The 18,327-nt window shown below is 40.8% G+C and overlaps 1 protein-coding gene across 1 annotated transcript; it reads right to left on the reverse strand.

Annotated features, from left to right (window-relative positions):
- Nucleotides 1–319: 319 nt before the first annotated feature.
- On the reverse strand, nt 320–3,450 carry LBX1 (ladybird homeobox 1). The gene is made up of 2 exons (XM_069755884.1): nt 2,684–3,450; nt 320–1,812 (listed from the first exon to the last, which is right to left on the reverse strand). Exons 1-2 carry the CDS (start codon nt 3,006–3,008, stop codon nt 1,349–1,351), a joined length of 789 nt encoding a protein of 262 aa, XP_069611985.1. The 5' UTR covers nt 3,009–3,450; the 3' UTR covers nt 320–1,348.
- Between the last annotated feature and the right edge of the window lie 14,877 nt (nt 3,451–18,327).

Consider the following 18,327-nt stretch of genomic DNA (forward strand, 5'->3'; position numbering starts at 1 on the left):
TTATATCTATTTATTTCTCTATTATCTCTCTATTATCTATCTCTCTATCTATTATCTATCTTATCTATTATCTATCTATCTATATATCTATTATCTATCTATCATCTATCTATATATCTATTATCTATCTATCTATCTATCTATCTATCTATCTATCTATTATCTATCTATTATATCTCTCTATCTATTATCTTTCTATCTATCTATCTATCTATCTATCTATCTATCTATTATCTATCTATCATCTATCTATCTATCTGAACACAGAATACATATATGTGTATGTAGGGTTAAAATATATTTCAGTTAGTATTAAAATGTAATTTATTTTATTTCATTTGAAAAAAAAAAAAATTCTGTACAATTCCAAAATAATGTAATAAAACCAGAATTGCTTTTAGCCATTGAAACAATATCGGGCCTATACAATGTTTTTTTTTTTTTAATCTTTTCTTTGTACAATCCTACCAAACCTTTTAGCCTGTATATTTAATAAGTATAGAACTTTTTATGTAGTATTTAATTTATTGTCTTTCATTGTATCATGCAAATTTCTAGAAACAGGTTAAAAATAAGTGTTTACTTTTTAATAACTTTATGAAAGGTAGGATTATTATTTTTTTCTTTCCAAAAGACATACAGTGGCATAAAAATGAATAAAATATATATTGCCATGGAAGAGCCATGTAGAAATTATTCGTGTGGGTTGGACAATAGAAAATTAGATATAGCGGCATGGATGTAACCATGTAAAAAAGGAAAGGAGAAATAATAAAATACATAAAGCAAGTCACAAAAAAAGCAAATAAAAAAAAAGCAAATAAAATATTCGTGCATTCTTTAATTTCCATTTTTTACATGCATGGGAATAATGTGGGACACTAGGGAATCAATTTAAAATATTTCTGTTGCAAAATAGTGATTGTGATTTTTCCCCCAAAGCGAAAGAGATGTGTAAATTATAATTTTTGATTAAAAATCAAAGCTTAAAAAAATATGCATAAATATATATTTTACAGACGCCATACACAAATTGCACCATTCCAAAAAAAAAATATAATAATAATTATAGTAATAATTAACAAAATAAAAATAAAAAAATGAAACTACCTGATTGGACAGCCGTAGTAATTTCAGTCTTTTTTTTTTTTTAAATATTACTTATTGCTTTAATTTAAAAAAACAAAAACAAAATCTGTCTTGGGTGTAAGTTATGATTTGGAGTTTGGACACAAGTGCAGCATAAATACTGTCCATTCTTGCTTTCAGTTCAGTTTTTGAGTCTTTTAATAATAATAATAATAATAATAATAATAATAATAATAATTAAAAAAAATCAGAAATAAAATCAGTCATCGACATCTATTTCCACGTCCTCATCTTCCGAGCACTCTTTGCTGGTGTGCTGGTCTGTGAGGGGCGATGAAGGGGACATATGAAGGTGGCTGCCCAAGACATTTTGTGGGGACCTGGTCTCAGACATGGTCATAGACTCTGTCTCCTCAAGTTCTGAGATTGTGAGCACAGCTTCCACCGTGGAGGGACTGAGTTTTTTGGCTGACTCGACGTCTTGTTTCATCTCCTCGAGGTCCCTTTTGAGCTTTGCTCTTCGGTTTTGGAACCAGGTGATAACCTGGGCATTGGTCAGTCCCAATTGCTGTGCGATTTGGTCTCTGTCTGCAGGAGATAAATATTTCTGGTATAAAAATCGTTTTTCCAACTCGTATATCTGATGGTTTGTAAAAGCTGTTCTGGATTTTCTCCTTTTTTTGGGAGTCTGTCTCTGTCCAAATATTGTCATCCCGTCTCGTCCTAAAAGGGAGAACATTGATCATCAGTATTTCACCAATATTTCTATTCTTAAAGGACCTTTTCTTACTGCATTCGTTACAAAGTAACGTTTTTTTGTAAATATTTACAAATAGAACGCGACGGTTAAAATTCGAAAATCTATTCTGTGACTTGTTTATGGATACAATGTAAACAATGGGATTGGTTATTCAGGGAGATTATTAAAGCCATGCAAACTTTACCAAAAATCTATCTATCTATCTATCTATTTATCTATCTATCTGTCTGTCTATCTATATATTATCGATCTATTTATCTATCTATCTATCTATCTATTTATCTATCTATCTATCTATCTATCTATCTATCTATCTATCTATCTATCTATCTATCTATCTATCTATCTATCTATCATATATACAGTATATTTATCTACACATTTCTAGAACCATCCCCATCTATCTATATTTATCTATCTATCTATCTATCTATCTATCTATCTATCTATCTATCTATCTACCTACCTATCTACCTATCTATCTATCTATCTATCTACCTATCTATCTATCCATCTATCAATCATCTATCATATATACAGTATATTTATCTACACATTTCTAGAACCATCCCCATCTATCTATATTTATCTATCTATCTATCTATCTATCTATCTATCTATCTATCTATCTATCTATCTATCTATCTATCTATCTATCTACCTATCTAACTATCTATCTATCTATCTATCTATCTATCTATCTATCTATCTATCTATCTATCCATCTATCAATCATCTATCATGTATACAGTATATTTATCTACACATTTCTAGAACCATCCCCATCTATCCATCCATCTACCTACAGCATTATAATAGTAATTGACTTCTTACCTTCAGCAGCTTGCAGGACACTGACTTCCAGACCCTTGAAGGTCTTGCTGGCCAGTTCCTCCAGGGCACACAGAGGTGAGGTCTGGGACAGAAGTGCTCTGCTGGACAGAGGTAGCCCTGCAGGAGGGGGCTTCTCAGAAGTGGACAGTAAATGAGCTGTCCCACAGATGGTGTAACTTCTCCTGACTGAGGGCTTATTCAGGATGTCCTCAATACTGAAGGGAGTCAGAGGTTTGTTAGAATTTGCAGGAGGTGGTAAGTGGTCCAAGGCATTTCTCCTTCTCTCTTCCACAGAAGATGATTTGGCTTCTTCCTTGGACGACATTATTTTGGAAGAACTTCACCAAGACTACAGCCTCTACAAAAAGTTCTCTCCCCAAGTAGTCCAATGTCTTTCTCCTTGCTTGTCTTCTTAAAGGCTTTTGCAAGGCAAAGTTAAAATGAATTTAAAAAGGAGGAGGAGGAGGGGGGGAAAGGGAAAGAGGGAGGTGTGAATGAGCAGATAAGGATTCCACAATCGTGATGATGACTTTTTTTTCCCACTATTGTCCAAGAACCTCAGTTGCTTGCTTCTTCTAATCTTGCTGCTTCCCCTCAGAGTGAATTCAGACTACATCCAACTAAATTCATCCTTCAGCCAGAGAGAGGGAAAAAACAGGGAGACTGATACATTGACTATGGCTAACAAGTTATTGTTGATTGGGATGTAATCAATTATCTCCAATGGCATGTCTCTCGCGCTCTCGTTGCCTCTCCCTACCTAATGCAGGCGTCTTCAGGCTGGGAGCTCCATTAATTACCAGGCAGGGCTGGGAGGTGGAGCCCAGCTGAATTATAATGCCGAGTGCACTTGTCACTTTCTCCCCCCATCTTCACCCCCCACCCCTATCATTTTGTTTGGCCATATATATTTTTAAATTACATTACACACACTACACCCAGACCTTATTGAATCAGGATAATACTATCTCAAAGAAAAATGGAAAAACAAAAACAAAAAAAAAAAACATTTTTTTTTATCTATTTCTCTCTTCTTTAGTCAAGGGGGGAAGATTATTTTGCTCAAAAACAACGAAAATGATAACGGATGACAGGTAAGGTTTATTCCATCTGTGATGAGTGTTGTGTGTTACATCTATCGTATGTTATTACCAGTATTTTATTATACAGCATTATTGTCTTTATAGTCGACCTTGTATTTTAGATTTCTGCTTATGAGAGAGTCTGAAAACTAAAGCTGCTGAATATATTTATTACTCCAGATAAAAAGATCTAGTATATGTGTTCATATCCTCTGATTTAAATATTATATATATATATATATATATATAGGTATATATATGTATATATTATATATATATATATATATATATATATATATATATCTTCCTTGTTCATACTGCATTCACAGTTGACAATTCTGATGATTTTTTGTTTTGCTTTCTATGCAATAATATTGTTTGTGTCTTTTATTATATTTCTTTTATAAAGCCATGTGTCATTTTTTTTTCCTGTATTGAAATACACAGCAGGGGATGAACAGCAAAACGCGACATGCTAGTTATTTACTGAGGGGATTCTCCTAAATCCAGCTACATTATTAGGGGCTTTGGCGACTTGTGAGATAGAAATAGAATTGACACAGATAAACAGGCAGACAAGCTCTATATCTGGGTGTGTATGCAGTGATGGAGATCTGTTTGATCTAAACACCGAAAGACTCATAATTCCATCCCACATTCAGGGTCGGCAAAATAAACTCGATCTGAAAATATGGGATGTTATGGAGACCCTCATATATCTTATAGATCAAAGATGCTGGATATTATGTATGTACCGATGGCCTGGGAATTGGAGAAACATTCACTACATGATAGGCTATCTTCTATGTTTCTTGTAATACATATCAGATATAGATACTGAAATGTATATATATATATATATATATATATATATATATATATATATATATATATATATATATATATATATATCATGCGTTCTATACAAACATATTGCATTGTAGCATATATATATATATATATATATATATATATATATAAATATTTGTAGCATCAAATCGTAGAGTTGACAATGTCTGTGTAACAATGAAGAACATCATAGTGTGGGTGGGGATTTATTTAACTCGATGTCAATGGAGAACGTGATGTTATCGAAATAATTGAAATATTCTGTCATCATATCAAACGATAGCTGCAAAATGTCTATCTATAATCTGTCCATTCAATTTGTATCTATTTCTCGATACATGCTGCTTGAAATTATATATTTATATGTATGCATATCTATCTCTCTCTCTCTCTCTCTCTCTCTCTCTCTCTCTCTCTCTCTCTCTCTCTCTCTCTATTTAACCTTCCATGGTTTACTGTGGATGATAAAGGCTAGCTAGCCTCTATCTCCATCTCATACAGGGCCTGTCCCTGTTCTCTCCTGGCTGTGGTGTGTGCTGTTTTCTTTATTCCCCTGATTTTAGTCTTTTGCTGCTGAGAATCTGATGCAGTTGATGATGGGCAGAGCTGATGAGTTTTACCCTTTCTAGCAGAGGTGCTGTGTGATGTGTACAGGGCTTGCTACATACTGCCCATGTATTTGATGTAATGTCTGCAATAAATTACTTATTTATCCCCATTCATCACAGGACAAAAATATTATTATTCGGTTTACACAAACACTTCCCAGCATGAACAATAAACGCCTCGCTGGTATTTCGGGCTAAAAGTTGATTCATCTTTAATATTTCATAGATAGATAGATAGAAAGACAGACAGATAGAACTTGTGCAATCTATCTATCTATTATCTATCTATTTCTCTATCTATTATCTATCTATTATCTATCTATTTCTCTATCTATTATCTATCTATCTGTCATCTATCTCTCTATCCTTTGTGTGTATTGCAGATGTAATTGTAGTCTGAAGCTGCACAGCTTACACTTTAATAAGGGATCATTATTGCTCCATCACCACTGAGAATTCACTTATGCTAAGGCTCCTGGTCATGTGGGATATTCTGACCAATCAGCTGCTTGCATTTACTCTTCCGCATTAATATTGAGATGAACAAACTTTGCAACTAAATGAATCACTGGATACATAGGATGCATGAAACCTTAGAGAGATATTTGTTGTTATTATTTTTATTATCAGTAATATATGTATGTTCTTACTACACAGGTATAAAGTCACAAACAGAAGTGGACAGTGGGGGAGAGGAGGAGGAGAATGTGAGGTAATCATAGCAGTATATATATATTATTCCAAGTCCAGGAGGGGACAACTCTAAAAAGAAATGCACCTACAGTATATAATATCATAATCAGTCTGTATTGTACATAGAGATCTCTTTCTTTGATTTCATCAGCTATAAAGTAACAGTCTAAACTTTTAAATATTGTTGTGTGATTATTACTTCATTTACAAATATGTAACCATAAAATAGATCAATTTACATTTGGAAAGCAACAAATGTCCATAATGACCAATCAAAATCCGCATTCTATTTTTCACGTTTGCTTTTAAATAAATATAAATTCTCAAAGATATCTTTCTTATGAGACAATTTGAAACAAGAATATATTTTGCTAATCTATCTATCTATCTATCTATCTATCTATCTATCTATCTATCTTTCTATTATCTATCTATCTATCTATCTATCTATCTATCTATCTATCTTTCTATTATCTATCTATCTATCTATCTATCTATCTATCTATCTATCTTTCTATTATCTATCTATCTTTCTATTATCTATCTATCTATCTTTCTATTATCTATCTATCTATCTATCTTTCTATTATCTATCTATCTATCTATCTATCTATCTATCTATCTATCTATCTATCTATCTATCTATCTTTCTATTATCTATCTATCTATCTATCTATCTATCTTTCTATTATCTATCTATCTATCTTTCTATTATCTATCTATCTATCTATCTATCTATCTATCTATCTATCTATCTATCTATCTATCTATCTATACCATGTCTATCTATTATCTATCTATCTGTCTCTGTCCGTCTATCTATCTATCTATCTATCTATCTATCTATCTATCTATCTATCTATCTATCTATCTATCTATCTATCTATCTATCCATCCATCCATCTATCTATCTATGTATCTTTCTATTATCTATCTATCCATCTATCTATGTATCTTTCTGGCACTGCACAGTTTACACTATAATAAGGGATCTTTATTGCTCCATCACCATTGAGACTCGTCTGCCAGTCTAATGCTTATGGGGACCTCTCGCCTTATAATGTCATGGCCCAGGGAGATAAGGATCCAGTATGTCCGATTTAGGGCTGATTTGTTTTCTATGAAGTAAGACGCTACCAGAGAAGCCTGACATAGAGGACACAGGAGCGCTCAGCAGAACAACATGTGCGGCCAAAGTTGCCATGTAGCCTTAGACAATAATAATCGAAAGACCAGAACCGTTTGCTTAATTTGTCTGCAACTTGTTTTCTGTACACTGTACATCAGCAAATGTAGATGAGCATCATTAGATTTGAGGCCTCCATACACCCTGGAGTAAAGTTGGCAGAACCTGCCGATATCCGCAGGACCGGCCGGCAGTCTAATGTGTATGGGGCCTTCCAACCCTCCCCTGACACAAGTTGTTGGGGGAGAGTAGTCAGGCAGGTGGATTTCCAGTGGCCAATTCTTTTCATCTCCAGAGATTTCTGACACTCAAAGAAAGCTCAGGAGCCCTGGGCCGATCTCTCCTGCGTATGGGAGAGTCAGATAAAAGATAGCTGACTGATCCGGCTACATGCTGTCAGGTGGACATGCTGGGAGTTGTAGTTCCACAATAGCTGAATAACACAACTGATTGGAGAGCACAAGTATTTACAGCAAAGATGAAAGGTCTACGATCGATAAAAGGATACGGATTCAACCTTACATAATTTATCATCTCATTTAAAGGTCCCAAAAGGGTCTGCTCGTCCTACACCGTGAACGCCACCACTCCTGTCCATGGGCTGTGCTCAGTATTGCTTGAGAGAGATGGAGACTTGAGGGCAGTGCAAAATATTATAGGTGATCTCTGACCACACAAAAGTGAGCAACAATTATGAAGAAGAAAAAGCCATGTGCGTTACGGTCGCGATCACCCATGAAATAAGTATAGCCAAACAAATATTACGAAAAAAATAAACAGCAAATTTTATTGATACAAAAAACCACAACAACCAAAACAAAGAATAAAAACAAATAAAAGGCCGACAAAGTGGCCATACGAAACCACTATAGGTCCCTAGTTTTGTCATAGATTCCTACAGGGACCTATACTGGTTTCATATGGCCACTTTGTTGGCCTTTTAATTGTTTTTATTCTTTGTCTTGGCTGTTGTGGTTTTTTGTATCAATAAAATTTGCTGTTTATTTTTCGTAATATTTGTTTGGCTATATTTTTTTCATGGGTGATCGCGACCGTAATGCACACTGCTTTTTCTTTTTCATAATATTGGTGCTCAGGATTGTAGCTCGACTCCATTCACTTAAGTAAGAATGTACTGCAATAAAAGGGACGTCATGGGGAAAACAGCTGTTTTAGGGGAAAAAGCAGACCCTTTTTATAATCTTAAAAATCTCTTCTCCTGCACCAAAATGTATTAAGATGTAACCTCTAAATGGTAGGGAGTCATAATACAACCCCATGGGCCTCCACATGGCCCTTCTCTACCTCCGTATGCCTCTAGTGTTATAGAGAAACATCTAGAAGTGCAAAGAAGAATATCAGTGTTATAATTCCAATGGACTGAGGTTAAGAGACAGTAAAATGCAACGCAAGAAAACGTACCCTCCAAACTGTAACTGTTAGGGGACGTTCCCTCCAGCTGGAAATGCTCCTTTTTTGTTTTTGCTTGAGTTTTTGGATCACCAATCTAGGCGGAATAAAGCAGCAGCAGAGTGGATCTGAATTAACCCTTTAAAGACCAGGCCTATTTGGGCCTTAAATCTGTTAACAGGATTTCACACCCACAATCTAGTTACATATGCCTGTACCTCTTTCAAAGCGAAAAGAAGCGTGGCACTTCTGGACGTAAGGTGCGTAAGTAGGATGCCAATCCGTCAGATGATTTGCGCTCATTCAGATTGTTCAACAGGAATATTTTATTAGATGTGGAATATCCAGAAAAAAATAAAGACGTTTCCTATCTAAGCGGTGGATGCCGCAGACGCTCACATAGCACCGCAGTCTCCCATCATCCAGATGACTGATGAAGGTCTTGTGTTGACCGAAACGTCTTTATTCTTTTTTTGGGATATTCCACATCTAATAAAATATTCCAGTTGAACATACTGAATGAGTGTCAAGTGTTATTGCAAATCAATGTAGCTCTTTAAAGACAAGTCCATCCATACCTTTACATGGCCGCCCGGTCCATTCCTTCGTTACCGAGAAACCAGTGATTGAAATGATATGCAAATGAGGCTGAAGAGCTATGGTAGATCTGAAGCCTCTGTCATTCCAGCTCTATTTCCTGCTTGACTGATGGCTCCTTTGTCTGAGGTCACACAGCATAGAAGCTTGAGTAAGGCTGGTGTCCCACTTGCAAATGCAATGCGAGAAACTTACGCGAGTCTCTCTCCTCAATACCCGGCACTGCCGCCGGCGGTGTGGACTGGAGCGTTCAGCTGCATAGAAATACATGCAGCCGCACACTCCGGTCCCGAGTGCCGGCGGCAGTGGCGGGTATTGAGGAGAGAGACTTGCGCGAGATTCTTGCATTGCACTCGCAAGTGTGACAGCGGTCTAAAACAGGGAGAAGCAGCGCTGGGCAGGGAAAGGAGCTGGAGTGACAATGGCTTCAGATCTACAACCTCATTTACATATGAATTCAAGTGCTGATTGTTCAATAATGAAGGAAAGGACTGGTCATGAAAAGGTATTGCTGGAATTGTCTTTGAAAGAGGTATACTGTATGTGCATATAAATATTTTGGGGCTGAAATGCTACTGACAGATCCTACTTATCTGTCAATGTATGCCTAGGGTCACACCAGCTCTAACCAAATTCTGATTAAACTCTGATCATAATGGGATCCGTTTTTCTCGGATGAGGAGAAGATGAAAAAATGTTTTCTCCATTTTCTCCACTGTGTCACTCAGATGTTTTCCACACTTGCATGGCCGAGTGGGATCTGACAAACGGATCGGGCATGCTGCAAATCCAAATCTGACATGTGCACGGCTGCATAGAATAACATTGGTCCGAGTGCAAACCAATGTTTTGCCGGATCGCACGCGTACCGATAACATGGTCATGTGCACGAGCCCTGACTGTGTGAAAGGTTTTTCTTTTCAAGAAGAATTGTATTTTAATGGGACTTTTTTGGGGTCTATATATCTTATTCTCTGACTTTTATTAACTCGCTAAGGGATTAGAAAACAGCAGTTCAGTCATTGTATGTTGTATTCTAAATTTTGTGGTGTTCACCATAAGCAGCAAGTCATTACGATTACAGTTATCCCGAACTTTTACCATGTAATGATACTTTTGCACAAAAAACATGCTAATTGCCCCATGTTAGGCTAGTGGAGCGTCCGTTAGAGCCGTGGGGCACTTGGGCTGGGTCTGACGGTTCTTAAGGGGGTGATCACGGCAGCAGTGACCCAGTCTGTAGCCCTGGGCATCATCCACTGGGGCAGATGGTGATGCAGCAGAGTTGGTACAGCTCTCCACGGGTAGAGCTAAGCCCCAGGGCAGTTATAAAGTTAAAGGTGATGGTAATGGTTGTAGTGCAGGACAGGTGACGCAGACACAACAAGGTGCAGTCTTCACACTTTTACTCACGGTCTTTCAGGTACATTCCCCAGCCGGGTGCCGTGTCCTTCGGGTCAGTGGTCCAGCCAGCTCTCAGGTAATTTGGAGTACACTTTGCCACAACCCCCTTCTTATGTTCCTTCTCTGGCTGTCTCACTGCGCTGGCTCCCACCTCTCATGCCCTGCGCCTCACACACAGGGTCCCAAGCCAGCAGCCTCGGATCCTGCCGGGCGACATCCTCCTGGTCCCCTTGATCCTACGTGGCTGCCTTTTCGGCAAATATGTGTGGTTGTAGCTGTGGCACATACAATTACCACAACCTCCGGCTTGCTAGCTGAGCCTTGTAGTTCTCCACTAGTCTGGGGGCCAGTTCCCCCACTGTGACCTGGTTCTTCCATCCGACTACAGTCGGCATGGATTCGGGCACCATGGGTGGATTCTTCACTTCCTGTGCCCCTAGGACCCCTTCTTTCCTTCTCTTAGGAGCTTCTCTCTCGACGTCTGCTGTCCTCCATTCCTCCTCTGCAACTCCTCTCTGAACACTCACTAACTCCTTCCTTTTACTGTCACTCTCTCCACCCACACCCTCTACCTAGTCCCTCCCTGGCTTGGAGAGGTGTAGTGTTGGGTGCTAGTGTGTGGCTATTGGGTAGTGTCCCCTCCTTACCCAAGAGCGGAGTACCACACCTCTGGCTGAGGTGAAGTACATCTGTGGCGACTGAACCCTCAGGGACGCCACATTCCCCCCATTAAACACAGCATATCCTCGAGCTGGAACAGAGTAAACAATTGTTACAACATGCAAAAGGTTTCTGCATCAATGCTTTATAGCAGTATATAGGTAACAGGTATAACAGTTAACAAGTAACTCTTCTTCCATTTATGGGAGGTATTTTCACTTGAATGTTGCATATAACTTCTATAAATATAGATATAACTTTAATATAATCATTAACTATCTATAAATATGAAAAATAGCTTTACCATAAATAAAAACTGTGTAAAATATGCAATATAACTTTACTATAAATAAATCTTGTCAAGTTCAACAGGGTTCAGTAAGATCCCGTACCAGGGTGTTCTTCTCCTTTTACTAAGTGCAATATGGGGGAACCCGTCTCAAACCCCCAAGGTAGGCCCAGGGCGTGGCTACAGGGCATAACCAGTTAACTTGTTGGACCAGTTTTCGGCCACGTCAGACGTTTTTTGTTCTGTGGTCTGCTGTAACATTTAGAGTGCCTCACTCACACTCTTAAATGATTGCTGTAAAGCCAATAAGGAGCACATTAAGTGCTAACTATTTACAATAAAAGTTCTGGGCAATCCCTGTCCATGACCACACTGTCTTTGTGTTAACACAACTTAACAAGACCTAACCATATTGCGCAGGCATGTACTATGGAGGACAGAGAATGAACTTCTATCCAATATTGCAGCCAGCATGCAGCCAGCAGGTAAGGAAAGGGTGAATCAAACACCCGAAAACCCCGCCTCCATGGCTGAAGATTGTTCCCTCCAAATTCAGGTGACAGAGTCCCTTTAACTATTTACATTACTTTCTGCCATTTCTTTACTTATTCTTCCAGGGCAGTTCCTGAGGCCCACAACCTCTTGGTCGGGGTAGTTCTTGTTCCTATGCCACTCCAAGTAACACAATTGAATCATGTCCTACCATCGGGGTCTGGGTAGCTTGTGTGCACATTTTTGATCTTGCTGGAGCTGCAGGGACTGGTGCAGCAGCTGGTGTTGAGGCCTCTGATTGTCTTTCTGGACTAGCAGCCACTGGCCTTGGTGCCATGCGCCTCCATGGGCATTTCCATACTTTAAGGGCATACCACCCCCATTTCACCCAAGTGCCAGGTGTAGGTAACTTGGTCTCCCTGGTAAAGGTCACAATCTGGGAGTCCTTCCCCAGGAGGTGTTCCTCAACATCCTGCCGGGTGACAAAAATTTCTGAGACCATTCCGGGCTCCTTGATGAATCCCCAGCCTTTCTTTAGCTTAAAGGAAACTACAGTGTCCTGCGTCAGTGGACCCCTGTCAGCGTACCTAGCTTTGCGGGCCTGGGCCTTAGCCTGCCTGTTCCTATCCTCCATGGCCCTCCTCCTGCTTCCACTTGAGCGCCTGCTGCTGGCAATATTCTTTCCAGCTAATGATCTCTACACGGCCCCCCTCCATCTGTGCCTCCCCAGGGAACCCCATTAAATTAGTTCCCAGCAGAACGCCACCCATTCTGCACTCCTCCTGGGACCTACGGTTAGGTTGCAGCGTCACCGCCAGTCAGTCTCCAATGTCTGATGTCTGGTCCCAGGCTAGATTTTTGCATGTCTGGCTGGGTCTAAGGGCTGACGGGGGTTTCAGTGGGCCTACCAGGGTCTCCTCGGTCACCAGGCCAGGGTTGGTCACAGTACTTGCATCCGTTGTTTCTCCAGTGCTGGCCTCCTCCTCCGCTGCGATTGGGGATGCTAGTTGCGAGGCTGCCTGCCGCTCACACACTTTCTCCAACAAGTCCTCCTTCCACGCCGACACTGCGGTGATCTGCGACCGCAGGAGCTGGCGGCTCAGGTCCTCCACCTCCTCTTCAAGGAACTCCGGGTCTATGGTAGGCAGCTGGTCTTGATCCCCACCCCGCTGGCTGTGGGAGTCCACCGCTTCCACCCCATGCTCCGGAAAACCACTGCTCGCCATCTTGCTTGCCAGGTTCTCTGCCGCACCCATGAGCTGTTCCCGCGCTCTCCTTCATGGGAAGTTCCTTCTTCTTTTTCCCGCTACCCATATTAGGAGACAGATCTGTCTCACTGACGGACAAGTTCTTTTTGCATGGAAGTCTTTACAGTGCGTGGGTACGGCTTTTGCGCCATTCGGTAACCCGACCCACGATAGGCGCACGGGACCCAGTTTACCAGGTGGGTACATCATGTTCTTGACCCCAAAATGGAGCACCTGCTAGAGCTGTGGGATACTCGGGCTGGGTCCAATGGTTCTTAAGGGGTGGTCATGGCAGCAGTGACCCGGTCTGTGGCCCATGGTGGTCCGATAAAAGTCATGTAAAGAGAAATAAAGAGGTTTTGTTCGTGACACCACCCGTGGTGTTCGGCGATAAGATGGCCGATGCTGCAGTTCTGATCCACTGGGGTGGTTGGTGATGCAGCAGAGTTGGTGCAGCTCTCAACGTGTGGAGCTAAGCCCCAGGGCAGTTATAGGGTTAAAGGTGATGGTAATGGTTGCAGTGCATGGCAGGTGACACAGCAAATAAATCTGAGGACACAACAAGGTGCAGTCTTCACACTTTTACTCACGGTCTTTCAGGTATAATCCCCAGCAGGGGTGCCACGTCCTCCGGGTCAGTGGTCCAACCAGCTCTCAGGTAATTTGGAGTACACTTTGCCAGAACCCCCTTCTTATGTTTCTTCTCTGGCCGTCTCAGTGTCCTGGCTCCCACCTCTCCTGCCCTGCGCCTCACACACAGGCTCCCAAGCCAGCAGCCTCGGATCCTGCCGGGCGACATCCTCCTCGTCCCCTTGATCCTACGTGGCTGCCTTTACAACGAATATGTATGGTTGTGGCTGTGGCACATACAATTACCACAGACTCCAGCTTGCTAGCTGAGCCTTCTAGTTCTCCACTAGTCTGGGGGCTGGTTCCCCCACTGCGACCTGGTCCTTCCACCCGACTACAGTCGGCATAGATTCGGGAGCCATGGGTGGATTCTTCACTTACCGTGCCCCTAGGAATCCGTCTTTCCTTCTCTCAGAAACCTCTCTCTCGACGTCTGCACTCCTCCATTCCTTCTCAGCAACTCCTCTTTGAACACTCACTAACTCCTCCCTTTTACTGTCACTCTCTCCACCCACACCCTCAACTTAGTCCCTCCCTAGCCTGGAGAGGTCTAGTGTTGGGTGCTAGTGTGTGGGTACTGGGTAGTGTCCCCTCCTTACCTGAGAGCGGAGTACCACACCTCTGACTAAGGTGCAGTACCTCTGTGGCAACTGGACCCTCAGGGGTGCCACACTAGGGTCATGCAACTTGGTGCAGGGCAGTATTCTATGGGGCAGCTCAGATCTGCGATTATTTTCTCATGCCAATCCGGCAACATATCTTGCACGGCGCACCCATTCAAGTCAATGGGTGCGTGCGATTACCGTGGATGTCGGCAATGGAAGAGAGGGAGAAATTACTTTCTCCATCTCCTCCGCACCCATGCTGTGATTCTCTCATGCAAGAGGCTCGGATCATGCTCGCATTATAATTTGAGCCGAGGGTCATTGTGATACCACTAGTGTGACCCCGGCCTTACAAGAAATATGTTACGGGTGTCATCTGTTTTGTCAGGCTCCAGGCTGCCATAGCAACCCACATCCATCTGTGACCACATTGAAGGAGGTGGCCATCGTGTGACTGAGGGAGCCCACTCCCTCTGCCTATTCCTCTAGATGCCGTAAAGGGATGAATTTTCAGGATCTGCACTAGCATTGATCTCAGCAGGTAAGACATGAGGAGGGCTAAGTAATACCGCCATGATCCAGTCACTGACAGCAGCCACGAGATCAACCTGGCGGTAAAATACAGTTTTGTTGCTGGTTGAACATAAATTAATATTATCTGCGTTGCCAAAGAAATTTTCCATACTGCAATTGACCTGGATTTTTATACCTGCAGCATTTCAATCTCTGTTGTGGGCTGGAAGCGAATATAATGCTGTTTTTCTCTTTTAGGGTTTATGCAGACTTCTTTCTTTATATATATATATATATATATATATATATATATATATATATATATATATATATAATATATATATATTCTATTTCTATAATTTCCATATAAATGACTAAGATGAGTTTTCCAAGTGTTTTGGAACAAGATTTTGTAGTGCATTCGCTCAAAAAAAAATAAACAAAAGCTCACTGTGAACAAAGCCTAGGTGTCAATGCACACAATGATTTTTTTTAATTTTTTTTATGTGAACAGTACCAGCAAACTAAATGACATATTTTAACATTTGCTTTCCACCTGTAAATTTACCCATTGTTCAGATTAAAATAGTTTCAATATTTTTTTGCTGTTTATCAAGCATTTTTCCTCATAGACTTTAATAGGAAATGCTTTTTCAAGTTGAAAAATGCATCTCCGAGATTTCCTGACTTTTACATCATTTTTAGGTGTGAGTCTTTACAAAAAAGGGGATGTGCCATTTTCTGATACCTGTAGTGTCTCCATTTTTCATGATCTGGGGTCGGTTGAGGGCTTATTTTTTGCGTGCCGAGCTGACGTTTTTAGTGATACCATTTTAGTGCAGATCCGATCTTTTAATCGCTCGTTATAGCATTTTAATGCAATGTTGCGGCGACCAAAAAAAAGTAATTCTGTGATTTTGACTTTTTTTTTTCATTACGCCTTTTAGCAATCGGGTTAATTCTTTTTTTTATATTGATAGATTAGGCATTTCTGAACGCGGCGGTACCAAATATGCGTATGTTTGATTATTTTCTTTAATTGTTTTATTTTGAAGGGGGTGATTTGAACTTTTATATTTTTGTTATTTTTTTAACATTTTTTTTAACTTTTGGCATGCTGAAATAGTCTTCATCAGACTGGAAACTGCCATAACCCGATCGGCTCTGCTACATAGAGGCGATGGTCAGATCGCCAGTATGTAGCAGAATTGCTCACTTGCTATGAGCACCGACCACTGGGCGGCGCTCATAGCAATCCGGCAGTGACAACCATAGAGGTCTACTAGAGACCTCTGGTGGTCATGCCAACCCATCGGCAACCCACGGTCATGTGACACGGGCATCGATGGGTGGGATTTCCGGCTCACTGGCCGGAAGCGCATGTTAAATGCCGCTGTCAGAGTTTGACAGCGGCATTTAACTAGTTAACAGCGCGGGTGAAATGCGATCCCCCCGCGGCTGTTAGAGGCACATGCCAGCTGTTCAAAACGTGGCCCAAAAGATATGGGCTCAGCGAACAGTACTATTACACCTGATGTCAGAAAGGGTTAAGGTTCCTATTCAACGACATGGCGTGCAACAACATTTATTACTATTTTAAAGCAAAAACTGGACTAATACTACCAATAAATTTTCCTCAAAGCATTCTGATGGAGCAATACACCAAGAGCACAACTTGGTATCGTTGTATGGAGTTCAGGTATAAAAATAATGACGAGACACAATTTATGGGTACCACTACCTATCCTTAGTAGTAAAAGTCAAGGGTGCACTTACTTCACATAGACAAGGTGATTGTGTGACCAACTGATCATTTCATTTTTATGATGTGTAGTTATTTTCAAATATAAATACTGATATATGAAAAAAAAATCTGACAAATTAGTGGCAATTAATCCGAGAATTAATGTATATTGATAGATGATGAGTTATCAATCTTGTACAAAGTGCTGCTCCACCCAAATCAATGCTCACCGCCACATGTTTCCACTCCTGGTGATAATCGCACACTTCACAGACCATTGAGGGGTTGTCTGCTGATCATTTACTTTGATTTATTGACTCGTACATCACCTTGAGAACACAACTGTTTGATTTCTTAGGATTCAGAGGCTTTTAGATTCATTGTAAATGTTAGTCATCTGACTTTTCCTATTTGATGGAATTGTAGCACGTGAGGTCTTTTTTATTTATGTGGTCGGCCATCTTTTTGTAGCACCACATTGGAGATAAGCTGACGCAGAACTGATTCTTGGGGGTAGGGATTATTCACAGCATCAGTTGTTGGCTCTGGGCCTTTTATTGAGCCAGATCAGAAAACTTTCCTAGTTTTTCACGTTGGCCACGTGAGAGTTTGGCTTCCATGCTCTGTGGCAGTCCATGGGGGGTATAAGGGGGCACAGAGAGCTTTGCATCTACATTAATGGTTTCCCTTAAAAAAGCGTATGGTTTGTAACATAAAATTAAATGTTTTCAATACCTTTTCCGTATCAATTCCTTGTACTTTCCAGATCACAGCTCACAGTCATTTAGCAGGAACCGTCATTGACAAAGGGGTTGTCCACTAGTTGGACATCTCCTTCGTAAATGCTGTAGTCCCTGGTATCTAGTGAAAACACCTCATACTCACACCCCGCACCGGCGTCTCTTCAACGATGTCATTGTTGTGTCTCCCGGTGGTCTCATGGCATTATTATTATTATCGGCGATCGCTGATAGGCTGCAGAGCTCACACTTCTTCAGGACAAAACTAAAAAGTCCAATGGAAGTGTGAGCGCTGCAGCCTATCATCAGCAGTTGTTGATAAGCTGCAGCGCTCACGTTGCATAACACCATAGTGCTTACATCGCAGTGGCGTCGCTGCTGCATAAAGTGAGTATAAGGCTTCTTTCATTTTACACAGGGGATGACAGCATTTAAGAAGATGTCGTGAAAGTTCTGCACAATCCCTTTAACTAAGATAAGAGTTTTATCTTATCCGTGCACTGCGGCACAGTGTTAAAAAAGAAAATCAGAATGTTAAACGGGTTGTCCGGCCAAAACCGATAAGTCTGCAGTCACTCTGTGTTACTGCAGACTTATGAATCCCCCCAGTGCACGCAGTGTATGAGGTGGGGATTAGCCGGTTTCAGACCCGGGAATGGAGCGTATGTATGAGTTATACATACCCCCGGCCACTGGGTGTAGCCTTGATCCATACACTTGGCTTGAGCCAAGGCTGCACCCACTGGCCGGGGGGTATGTATAACTCATACATACTATACATTCCCGGGTCTGAAACCGGCGAATCCCCACCTCATACACTGCGTGCACTGGGGGATTCATAAGTCTGGAGTCACACGGAATCATGAAGGTAATGCAGACGGAAACCAACAACAGT

The sequence above is a fragment of the Ranitomeya imitator genome, chromosome 2 (assembly GCF_032444005.1).
Source record: "Ranitomeya imitator isolate aRanImi1 chromosome 2, aRanImi1.pri, whole genome shotgun sequence".
NCBI classification, from domain to species: Eukaryota; Metazoa; Chordata; class Amphibia; order Anura; family Dendrobatidae; genus Ranitomeya; species Ranitomeya imitator.